Below are 12,585 nucleotides of genomic sequence, written 5' to 3' on the forward strand. Positions count from 1 at the left end.
TCAAATGAATCCCAGGCTTACTCTGTTTTAGATCAAGCCTCTCATAGTCAATAACCCACACCTGCAGAGGGAATTCAACTCTGAACTAGTACATTCTGGTAAGTATGATGACCTTCATTCTCTGATGCTCAGCCCCTTATGCACTGATTGCTCATCCTCCCCTTGGGTGGTGTAAATGACCACAGAAGACGCTGGCAAGAACACATTACTCTCACCAACTCTAAGGGGTCATCCAGAATCGATGGAAAGAAAATAATACTCACTTTTTAGTGCATTGGAAAAAATAACCTTGTACAACTGAAACCTTTTGTGAAATAATAGCAGCCTCCAACTACCCCAGCTCAGGTGTACGTTAATGCAGACAGAAAACCAGATGCCATCGATTTTTTCAGGCCTCTCAGATTCACTAGTGGAGAATCAGGATGACAAGTGGAGAGCATGGTAACTATACCTGCATCTTTTCAAATTCAAGACTTATTTTTAGACTCTAACCAACCTATTTTCATCTTGCTTCTTTTTTTTTTTTTTCCTCTTCTTTTTTCCCTCTTTTCTCCCAATGTTTCCTAAGCCATGTCTTTTTCCTAGGCTGTATCATATGTCTGACCTTGACTAGGGAGCCTCTATCTTCTGTCCTTCTTGAAAACACCACTGTGCAGGCAACCCAATAAGCTTTAGGCACTTACATACTCTCCACCTTACAGAAGACACAACTTCACATCTAAATCAGTTGGTCTGCCCTTATTTCCCCTATAGATGTTTTATTAAGTATGGCAGCTTTTTGTAGCTTTTCACAGTATGCACCACACTGTGAGTGAGCTTTGTGCACATGCTTCCCTCAGTAATAACTGATTAGACTGTCTTCTTTTCCCATGTGTGATCCAGTCATGCCCAGTAGTATAGCAATTAATAGTAGGCAAGTATTCCTTTTTCAGTATCTAGAGACTAAATCTGTTTATTGGGCATATTTTTCCCATTGCAAAAATTATAGTGTAGTTTTTATTTCTATGTATTATACAAATCCAAAATTGCTCTTCGCTGAAAATCCTGGTGTGGTTGTTATTCAAACATGGACATTATTAGAGAAAATGAGGTCCTTGCAGGGTCCATGTCAACAAGGTATTTGATGGCCTTTCACTTTACTTTTACGTGATTTAGAACAAGGAGTACCATGAGCTCTATTAGCACCTGGGCCAACACTCTCAAAACAGCAGCAGGTGCTCTATAGAGCATCAGACATCCCATTTCCCCACTATAAAAAATGGGTATGATCATTTTTATATTAATGCTAAAGCTGAAATGGCTAGGAATAGAAAGTTTATATGCAGTATGGGAGCATTGCTGCAAAAGAGAAATGTAATGTGGTTTGACAGATTTCATTTTCCTCCTACCCTTTCAGTTCTTGACCTTTCTATAGCAACTATCAACAGAGGCAGAAAGTAATACTGATTTGTGTGGTAGTTCTGATAGTGTCAGAGACTTGCAGCCAATTTTACAAAAGCACCTAGACAGAGTAAACAATATAAACAATGAGAGAGATTCAGATGTCTGTTCTCTCTCCGTCAGTAAGCATGAATCCATCACAGCTTAACAAAGATTCAGATTTAGTTTGGAGAGTGGATCAAAGTTCCTTCATTTACATTATATGAAAAATTTACTGTGATATTGATTATCCATCAGTTTCCAGGCAGGCAGAGATTAGATTAACAGATTTTGAAGCCAAAGAGGACCATTATATAATTTAGCATCATTTTTTACATCACACAGTCTGAGAAGTTTAATTCTATTACTCTCAGAAAAGGAAGACATACAGTCTTGATTTGAAAATGTCAAGACATCCATTACATGCCTCAGCAGTTTGATGCAATGGCTAATCACCCTGACATTAAAACATGTGCTCTACTTCAAATTCAGAGCTAATTCCCAGACTTGGGTTCTGGTTCTTCCTTTTTCTGCCAAAGCTCTTTAGTAGATGGTGCTCATTCCCTTTTCTGCCCTTTCTTTGTGAAGATACTAATCCACTATACTTGAGTCACCTTTTGAGCTCCTTTTCAGTACAGTTAAACAGCCTGAACTCTTTAAATCTTGCAGCGAAAATCATATCTTCCAACTCTCAAAATAATAACTGTGAGATTTTCCTCTACTTTCCCTGTTTTTTTCAGTAGATTGAGGTACCCTGTCTTTGGAAGAAAACGGAATATTTTAACATCGTGGCCAAGGAGGTAGGAAGGAGGAGGCAGCACTCACCTCCTCTTGCTGGGTATAACTCCCATCTCCTCACTGTCTCCCTCCAGAGTGACCCTCCTCGCCTGCCACCATTCATCGTCCGAGGCGTTGATGACATGAAGGATGTCTCCGTACTTAAAACTGAGTCCTTGGCTTGGGAGGCCACTGTCTTTGCTCTTGTCATAGTCAAACATGGCTCTGTGAAAGGAAACAAAGATATGAAGACAGGTGGTCATGTCAGTCTTGGGAACACTTCTGAACAGTCTGTCATATTTTATGTTACAGCTAACCCTTGCTTCTTTCCAAAGGAAAAGGTCTTGCTCAGGTTAAAACTTTCCACTGTGAAGTTAATCTTTACAGACTCCTTTTTTTTTTTTTCTTTTTAAAGAGAAACTGAACAGTAAATATGGTATTTAATAAAGAGCCATCACCATATCAGAGTATCTAGTAAAAAAACCTGGTAGCCAGAAGCTCCTCTTGTCACCTTGCCAACAGCAATTTGTGGCTGTTAAGCTTGTCCTTTGCTTACACTTCCCTGTGCTCAGACTGGGGCTGTCTGACAGACAGGGGTGCATTGGGAGGACTAAATACAAAGTACCAAATCTGTGCTCAGGGTAATGCATTTCTTTAGGTGAATGGATACATCTATCTTAGTGTCTAGTTCAGACCAGAAGTGAGTTTTCAAAGGGAATCTCTTGATTATGCCCACTCAACGTGGTTCATATCCTGGAGCTGTGTTAGGTTGCACAGATTGGATTCCTCAAATTAGAAACTAAACTGAAAGATACTCTGACCAGAGTAGTGTTAGTCTGACACACATCCCTCCAGATGCACTCAAGGTGCAAGGAGCACCACGAGTTTCACTGCCCACATCTAGTCCCCATGGGCTGCAACACCTGCTCAAGCAGCCCTAGCTATTTCCTTTGATGATGAAGATGTTTTCCACCAGTTTGAAGTGGAACTCTGCCTTGGGTATGCCTATATGAAAAAGTCCCATGTATAGCATGTGTATTAGTATAGGACATATATATAAGTCTGGGGACTCTATAAGCACAAATTGAGAGCTGGCTTTAAGGCTACCAAACTCTGGCTGGGTATAGCTCAGCATGAATTTACTACCTAAGTATTCAATCCAGATGCTGGGAAAGATCTCCAGCCTGTCCTGAGCTCTGTACTACCAAGCTACAGTAATACCAATTCTCAGCCTCGTCTGAGGTTACCTATACCTCAGCACCTACACCAGCAGGCTTCAGGGTAGACATACTCCAGTTTCTCAGGGGAAGACCCTGCACATAAATCCCAGCAAGGCTGGACACGAGTGCAGGTTGCTCATTGGAATTACCTAGCTAAAAATCCAAATCTTGGTTTCTTACAGGAAAAAATTTATTTTTCCCATGTAAAATATTGTTTAACAATCATGCCTGTCAAGAACTGATGTTTATTTCCTATAGGGAAAATAATATGATTATCATCCTGACTACAGAAATGTTAGATCAGTAAAATCCCAGGAGGGGTATAATAATTCCCACTCTTTTATTGTCAGAAATAAAGCCGTGGCAATCTCTTCACTGGTAAACACTTCTGTGAGAAGGATTTGATATAATTAATTGTTATGCATTGTAGTGTAATTGCAGAGAATGATTATAGGAGCTTTATGGGTAGATTTAAAACACTCAAGGCTACCTCTCATAATGAGGAGAACTTTAAAAAAAAGTTATCAGAGTTGTAACTATGCAACCAAAATAATTTAAAAGCTCCCAAAAGCTCTCATCCTGCATGAAAGGTCTGGTTCAGGAGGAGGAAAAATGCTATTTGGGATATGTCGTCTCTTAAAGAGTTTACAGTCATGTACTAACATCTTCAGAAAAGCCCAGATAATTCCCTGCTCTGAGGATGAAGACAATAAATAATCCTGCTGAATTTTACATAATCCATGAGCTCAGATATGCTTGTGCCTTTCTTGGTAAATGTTCTTGGCTGCATGTAACCTTTGAAAAATTTGAATGGCTTAGTGGTGGAAATCCTTTAAAAACTTGGCTATATCTCAGTAAAAATTTACATTCATAAGGGATTCTTATCAGTAGCAGGTCATCTGCTGCCTTCTCAAATAAGGCTTTCTGTGAGGACATATGATGAAGCAGCACACAAATCCAGAAGCAGCTAAGTATCATCAGTCACCTCTTCTTAACCAATTAATGACACCTGATCACTGGAGAATCACAGAATCATAGAACTGTCATGGGTGGAAAGGACCTCTGAGATCACTGAGTCCAACCATACACACACAAAAAAACCCTACAATCTCAGCCACTAGAGCATGCCCTGAAGTGCACATCTACACGTTTCTTAAATACCTCCAGGGATGGCAACTCCACCACCTTCCTGGGCAGGCTGTTCCAGTGGCTGACCACTCTCTCAGTAAAGTAATTCTTCCTAATATCTAATCTAAACCTCCCCTGCCACAACTTCAGACCATTTCCTCTGGTCCTGCCATTATTCCCTTGGGAGAAGAGGCCAACACCCACCTCTCTACAACCTCCTTTCAGGTAGGGGGCAATGAGGTCCCCCCTCAGTCTCCTCTTCTCCAAACTAAACATGCCCAGTTCCCTCAGCCTCTCCTCATGAGACTTGTTCTCTGGACCCCTCACCAGCTTGGTGGCTCTCCTCTGGACACGCTCCAGCAGCTCAATGTCCTTCCTGTAGTGAGGGGCCCAGAACTGAACACAGCACTCGAGGTGGGGCCTCACCAGCGCCGAGTACAGAGGCACCATCACTGCCCTACTCCTGCTGGCCATGCTATTCCTGATACAGGCCAGGATGCCTTTGGCTTTCTTGGCCACCTGGGCACACTGCTGGCTCATGTTAAGCCGGCTGTCCACCAACACCCCCAGGTCCTTTTCTGCTGGGCAGCTTTCCAGCCACTCTTCCCCAAGCCTGTAGCATTGCCTGGGGTTGTTGTGACTGAGAAATGGCAATGCCCACAGAAATGGGCATACAACATATCATGCTGTTGGTATTGTCCTTATGCGCATGCAGTGGTCTGAGTTTTATCACTGTATTGAATATTTGTTGCCTTAAAAATTCACAAAACTTTGTGTATCTTGCCAGAGAAGCCTATCAACATCTCAAAACCCTGACCACACAGTTGGCAGCCATGCTGAAGAGTGGGCAGATGTGATACAATCCTGAATCCATGCATAATTAAATTACTCAAAACAAATGACAATATCTTCTGTTGCAGAGAATATGCAAGACTGTCACATCCCAGATGTAAAACATGCCAAACTGGAAACACTCCATCTTTGGCAAGTTCTAAGATGACAAGTGTGTTTCAAAAGCAAAGTAGCAGAAAGAAAGTAGGGTAGTGCTCTTTGTCCTTGAACAGACATTTGTACCTCAGAGTCCATGAATTAACTTAAAATCAATGTCTGCCATCATGCTAGCTGATGTTAACGACGGACGCAGATGGCAATGTTTGCCACTGACTTTCTTTGATTGGAGTAATCATGTGCAATGCTAATTAAAATGAGATTACAGATCTTAGACAAGAGAATTTTTGAGCACACTTTTCACTGAGTGAGAGATTTTGTGGCTGCATGCTCTACAGATGTTGATTACTCCATTAGTAAATGAAGATTATATGAGAGCTGACTTCAGTGCTCTTTCCTAAGCATTTCAAATTAAGAGCCAGGTTTAAGTTGATAACATAACCGTATTTAAGCTTACAACTTTAATAACATTGCTGGCTTTGTAAAACATACGTTTGCATGTTGGCAGTTGGCCCAGCTGGAAAACAAATCTTCACTCTAGGCACCGTTGTGTTCGTGTAAAAGTTAGCATGACTACCTTGGGCAATAAAGACACCTAGGCATGCTCATCCTCCCTGCCTCCTCTCAGTTCCTGGGCCGTAAGTACAATTTGGTTCTCTACATGTCCAATTCCAAGCTGTAGTTTTACTTATTTAAGAGGCTGACATGTCATTTCTAATTTTCTTCCTGATGAGCAGCACCCACTTCTGTTTATGCTCAGTCTTGCAGGTAAAACCACATCTGCATCTGTTGAGTGTCAACTAAAGTGATACAAAATGAATGCAGCCAGACCTCTTATTTGGTAAAAGAACCAGGCAAGGCAGACAGAAAAGATGAATTTTTTTTTCTTTGCTCTTTGATGATTTTGGACAATGGCAACCCAGTCTCCCGGGATGCCATACTACATCCTGCAGGCACTGAAACTTTCATCAGAGAGGAAAGTTCAGCTCCCAGTGAAGTCTATTTGATCTATGCAAGCTTCTTTACAGAATCACGGAGTCACAGAATCACAGAATGACCAGACAACATACTAAGGTATGTTAGATACCTTACATAGGTTCTGCCATGGCAAGGGTAATATCAGAGGAAAGGCTAAAATGTAGTAGCAACTTTGCAGAATCTTATGTGTTGAGGTGAGGACATAAGAAACCCAGTCCAGCAGGAGACCCACCGTCCCACCCCTCTCTGAGAGATGAGCACTGATTTTCCTTCCAGTTAGAGAAGGACCAACATGATCAGGACCTGACTGCCCTAACTCCCGGCAACAAGTACTCTTCCAAAACGAGATGTCTAAAAGAAACAGCAAAGAAGTGTTATTCAAACAAGCCAGAGGATTTAACCTATGAGGACATGTCACAGTGTCCCTCTCTCTGTGACAAGTTGGAGGTACCTCCACACAATACAAGCACACACAGTGCAGGTGCTAGGGAGCCTGCTCAGTAGAGCTAAAGAGCTTTCCGAGCTTGCTAACATGACTATATGTTTTCATATGGCTGAGTCTGCTTATTCATGGGTTACTTGGGCAGTTCTTCAAGGCACTGAGCCACAACTCATTTTTAGTGTCTTTTACTGCAATTTTAAAGAATAATAAGCTCGATAACCTTACAGCTTTCTAATGGCACTTATCTGACAGGCTTGGATATTAACAGCTTCTCCTTTTTTTCTCCACAACTGATAAAAGCGCATCTAAAGAGCAGTTCTTCTTCTTTCAGGTGTTTTATATCCTCAGCTGGCTGCTTGCATCCACCGTTCAGCTTTTTTTTAGGTCATATAGGACAGAACCAAGAGCTCTATAAGGCTTTCTCTATGGCACTAAGGGCTCTTTTTCCAGTCAGCTGATTAAGTCTACTTTTGAACTAGGACAGTCAATTTTTAATAACAAAGGAATCAGTTTAAATTATTTAACTTTCATTTCAGAGCTGTCACCAATGCTGTGATCACACCAGCATCAGGAAAAATCCGGTTTGCCATCCTCTAGACAGTGCATTTCACAAACAAGACCTTGGGTTACACAGGATAGATTACACGTTTTGAGGTTACAAATATAGTTATTACTCCGACATGTGGATGAAACACTGAAATAGGGAACAGAGCTTGCTACAAACTAATTACACAGATGTGGTGATATCACGATTCGTCCATCTTAGTTCCCTTATTAGAAAAAGAAGAATAAGAGTGGTTGTGATTATCAAAGGCCTAACGTATATGCACCAAATTTCCATTAACATCTTTAAATTTTTTTCCTCAATTCCCAGTGTTTGCATGGATTTGGAAAAAATGTTTAACATCTGTACAACATTTTGAAAGTGAAAAGTGCTATTCAAGTGCTAAGTGTTGCTGCTGTCTTCTTGGTGAAAGTCTGCTGCTTGTAGAAAATTAAGAAACACTGTTCTGAGAAGTGAAGTGGAAGGTGTAAACATTCAGACCAAGCTGAACATCACAAATATTTAAGACTATGTGAGTCGTGTTTCCTTGACATTATTGCAGACTTCAGAAGTGATCATTACACTGGGCTAATCCCAGCAGTAATACGGATAGAACCTAACAGGTTTTATTTTTGTGCTTGGGTGCTTCTTAATCATTTTTAGGAACCCACAACACGAGACAAGCATTTCACAACAGCATCAAAACTCATTGCTTAAAAATTGTTTGAAATGAAGACACTGCCAAGTGCCAAGCTATAATATACTGCCAAACATGCAAAGGTGTCCACATGGCGGTGAGGACCACTAAAACGGAGGCATTTTTTTACCTCCATTTAGTGTAAATACTTCAGCATTTGAGGTATGTCCAAAAGCTAAGTTGCAGTGCACAGTAAATTTCTATTTCTAATAGCACCTATTCTTGCAGCTGGAGTAATAAATGTTTGACATAGGAGAAAATATATTAGCTTTAAGGAAGCAGCAAATCAGTTCATTGTGCAGTCCCCATATATTGCAGCCTACTGGCACCCACCCACCACCCTTACCAGCATTTTAAGAATGAAAAATAGGATACAGAAAGACTAAGTGCTCTTGCTAAGCCTATGGGTGAAAAGGGAATTTAACAGAGAAATCTAGCTTCTTTGGCTAATGCTGTAAACACCATTTGTAAGTTAGCAGCATTCACAATCTTCCTGGCCAGGCAAGGGATATTAATGCATTTACAGCACAGCAATATATTTTGCTGAATGTCCCTGCATGTTCAGTGCAAAACACCAAAATCTTCAACTCCCATATAACTGCACTATGGCCAGTAATCTCAATTTGATACAGTTCAGGTACCACATGGCAGCTTTATTTGCATCTTTGAAATTACTTTCTTCTTCTGGCACAGATGGGAGTTTGCACATAAATTTACAGACTGCTCTTTGCCATTTACTTGATTATGAAACGACAACAACATTTAGCAAGAGAGATCTTCATCTTCTGTAAACAGTCCTAACTCTTGTGCAATCTGCCAGCATATCTTCATTTACACCACTTAAGGATATTACTGTTTTCTCTGAAAAAATCCTTAGCAGAGATTCTCAGACATCAGGCTTTATAGCATCATCATAACGAAGAGACACTTTATTCTCCTTCCTCTCCACACCTATCCTACCTCTTGCCCCATTGGGTTTTTTTACAGATGGGGAAATTCTGTGCACTGAGATTTAATCATTTGCCAGGGTTTAGACAGTAATTCAGCATCAGAGTCAGAAGCAGACCCCAAGTTTCATAGCTGTTTTTTCTGTACTCTCAGTAATACACATATTTCCACGCACTTATGGGCTCAGCTTGAAGAAAACATTAGAAGAAAATGAAAAAGACCCCAGCATAATTCATTGCTATAGCTACAACAGAGAGCACAGCAGCACTGCGAGAGAAGCAGCCATTGCAATACAATTAAGATGCTATTAAAAGGGTTAATTTTTCACATAGTGGCACATCAATAAACACTTTCACCTTCTCCTCCCAGCTTTGTCTCCATCTGGAGAAGCTGAACAGGTAAATCCTACATGTACACTGTAGAAAAAAGTTACTCTCTCCTTATGAGGTGTGGGAAGCTCTGAAGTGCTGCTTGCTATAACTGGAGGCTGCCAGAATAGCCCCCTGTGCCAGGGATGATCCAGACGTACACTGTCACCTCCTCTGAAAGAGTGGGAGGTGACTGTTTTATTAGCTTTTATTAGGAGTATAATACAACAATGTGGTTTCAACAAAAAAATCTGAATATTTGACTTGTTACATAAAACTCAAAGATACTGTGATCCTCTCCCCTCCCCTCTACTGAGCTGCCACTTTCATCTGTGATGAATGCAGTGGCATTTATATACATCTACATTGTACTCAACGTATTCCAGATTTGCAGCTTTGAGGTTTGCTTCAAAACTGGGAGAGCGTTAGGTCAGAACATTAATTTGATTTAGCCTTAGGTATTTTGAAAACTCCAGAGAAGATCTGCAGTAGCGTCTCAATTCTAGAGTGCTTCTTCAGCACTCCCAAAGTTGTGTGTGAAATTTCACAATAAAACCCTAAACTTGTGAGTGAGATTTGAATTTCACAGCAAACTGGGAATTTTTTTTTTTTTTTAAAGAAATTAGATCATTTTTCACTAACCTTAGATTCATAGTATCGTTATGTTGGAAAAGACCTTTGAGATCATTGAGTCCAACTGTTAACCTTTGTCCATCAAGGTCCAACCTTGCCCTGGCCTGAGGATTATGCGTCAAAACTATGTGAAATTTTCAAGTTCTTGGATTTGTTTTTTCCCCCCACACGAATGAAGTGAAGCTGCCACTTGACAGCATCTCTGGTTTCTGTCTAAGGAGTCTGTGCAATTTCTCAGCACAGATTCCTGTGTTGTGACATTTAAGATTATCCATATCCAGAAAGGAAAAGTGACTGGATGTCAAATCAAGGATACTTTAAACTACAGGGTAATTTACCTGAAATTGCAACCTGTGGGTTGCACAGTTTGACACAAGAGCCAAAGAGTAATTCTGTAATTCTTAGTTTTAAAGAAATAGTAACTTATTTACTGTCTGCGAATATTCATTTTGGTATTTTTTCTCCCAGGGAGAATGAAATAAAAAACCAAAAAAACCCCAACCATCCCAATAAATAAAATAAAATAGAATAGAATAAAATAAAATAAAGTAAAGTAAAATATTTCTTTCAAAGACAATGAGACTTTAAGAGAATATTGTGCAGCACTGCTTGTAGCCACCCCCGACTCTCCATGCTCCCATATGTATCTCCCTTCTAATACAGAATACACTGTAAAAAATCACTGCATTTATTTTTTTAAAAAAAATTGGTCTATGATAGTTCTAAATATTACAATAGCTCTCAAGGACCTGATTTGGGTAATTGGGTTTTTTAGGTCCCAGATACCCTGTAGCTTGCAATTGCTTTCTCTTAGACCTAATCATGACCCATATCTGTTAGCAGCTTTTAAAATTACATTGTGGCCAGGCTGCCCACAGAATTCATTGTGCTTCCACTGAGTTATAACCAAAAGGAAATTTTCAGCACATGAAAGAACCCCACTGATAACATAATTATTACTACCAGCCAGATATATGATGGCTTCTTTGTTTTTTTGGACAAGGATATTAGACATCTGGAGAACTAAAGTAGGAGAAAGCCTTCCTACGGAAAAATGATCCACATTTATGATTTGTATAATTTGAACATAATGGTGACAAAAAGAGTGGCAAGAGGTGGACCAGACACAATGACTCTAGTACTGATAAATATCCCACCAGCCAAAATTCAGACAGTTACAGGAGCAAAGTGAATATTAATTTTTTTTTCTTTTTTTTTTTTTTTCAGAAATCAACATGTAATACCAGAGCATTGTCAGTCAGAATATTCTTACTTACTTCTGAGGAAGAAGTGTAAGATGTGGGGAAGTCTACAGACTTTCCTAGCATGGAAGTGCTCTTTTGTTCATGTCATAATAATTCTGTTTATACATTGCAACCTTTAGAGATTATTTTTGAAAAGGAATTGTTCTCCAGCTGTTGAAAAAGTGTAGGTAAACAAAACCAAGAGAAAGTATTAATGAGACATAACCTTAGCTGCTGTCTTTAATGAGAGGGGGCATTTTGGAGAAGTCAAGATATCCTTTTGCAATAGCTCTTTCTTAGTAATGGTTTCTGCTTGGCCTCGAATGTTGTCCTTTGACAATGAAAGAGTTAGAAGTTGGATTTGCATTGTTATTGCATTCGCTGACTAGGTTCTTCTGATATAATGAGGTGTCACATGCATACAGGAATTACACCACGGAAAGCCACTGAAAATTATTATGGAAATTAATTGTCCTGCCTAATGTGGAGAAATGTACTAAATCCATAAACTCTGCTGGATGCAAGTATTTGAGAAATCATAAAATCCTTTTGTCTCTAGGCCAAAACTTGAAGAGCTCATCAAGAGTTTACTCGGTCAGTGGGAGGTTGCTGATACAGTGAGTCCTTTGTGTTTTAGCACAGACTTCATCAGGAAACAATGCAATTAATGTTTGGTTTTGACTTTGTCTCTTTTAAAGAGAAAGGGTGATTTTGCAAGATCCAAATGCTATCAAAGCCTAAAACTGTATTTTTATGGCACAAAGGTCAAGTGACTACATAAGCTCCAGTTCATGAGGCCAAACATGAAATTTCTAAAGGCTTCAGCTTTACAATGTGTAACTCTATAGAGAGCAATAGATATGGAACAATGCCGAAGGCCTGACCTGAACTCAGCTTAAATCTTCTGAACTGTAATGGAAATAATGCAGAAAGTCATCTGAAAGAGCAAGAACTATGAGACAAGATGTACAATTTGGTCAACCAGTTCTGTGGATTCCTTGATCTATCAACCCTCACCTATCATAAAGAGGTTTATCCCACTAATTTTTATTCTGTGACTGGGTTGAACCAAACCACCCTGGTATATGATGTTTCCTATAAACCTCCATCTTTTGGAGTGAAATTAATACTTCAAAATCTCGGTTTTCATTTTTGTCCCCTTCTCATGGAGAAAAGTTTGAAAATAACATACCAGAATATGTAGAAGCAAAACCAAAAAAACCAATAAGGGCAAATAAA

General features: G+C 39.8%; 1 protein-coding gene across 8 annotated transcripts in view; it reads right to left on the minus strand.

Annotated features, from left to right (window-relative positions):
- DLG2 (discs large MAGUK scaffold protein 2) overlaps window positions 1-12,585 on the minus strand; it is a 673,276-nt gene that overhangs the window by 56,685 nt on the left and 604,006 nt on the right. For 7 of the 8 annotated variants that reach the window (XM_074147594.1, XM_074147586.1, XM_074147578.1 and 4 more), the window contains one exon: window positions 2,245-2,421. The exons of the other annotated variant lie outside the window; for it this stretch is intronic. In XM_074147594.1, the coding sequence (XP_074003695.1) occupies window positions 2,245-2,421 (177 nt within the window). The remainder of the gene's footprint in view (window positions 1-2,244; window positions 2,422-12,585) is intronic. 8 annotated transcript variants of the gene reach the window in all.

The sequence above is a fragment of the Numenius arquata genome, chromosome 1 (assembly GCF_964106895.1).
Source record: "Numenius arquata chromosome 1, bNumArq3.hap1.1, whole genome shotgun sequence".
NCBI classification, from domain to species: Eukaryota; Metazoa; Chordata; class Aves; order Charadriiformes; family Scolopacidae; genus Numenius; species Numenius arquata.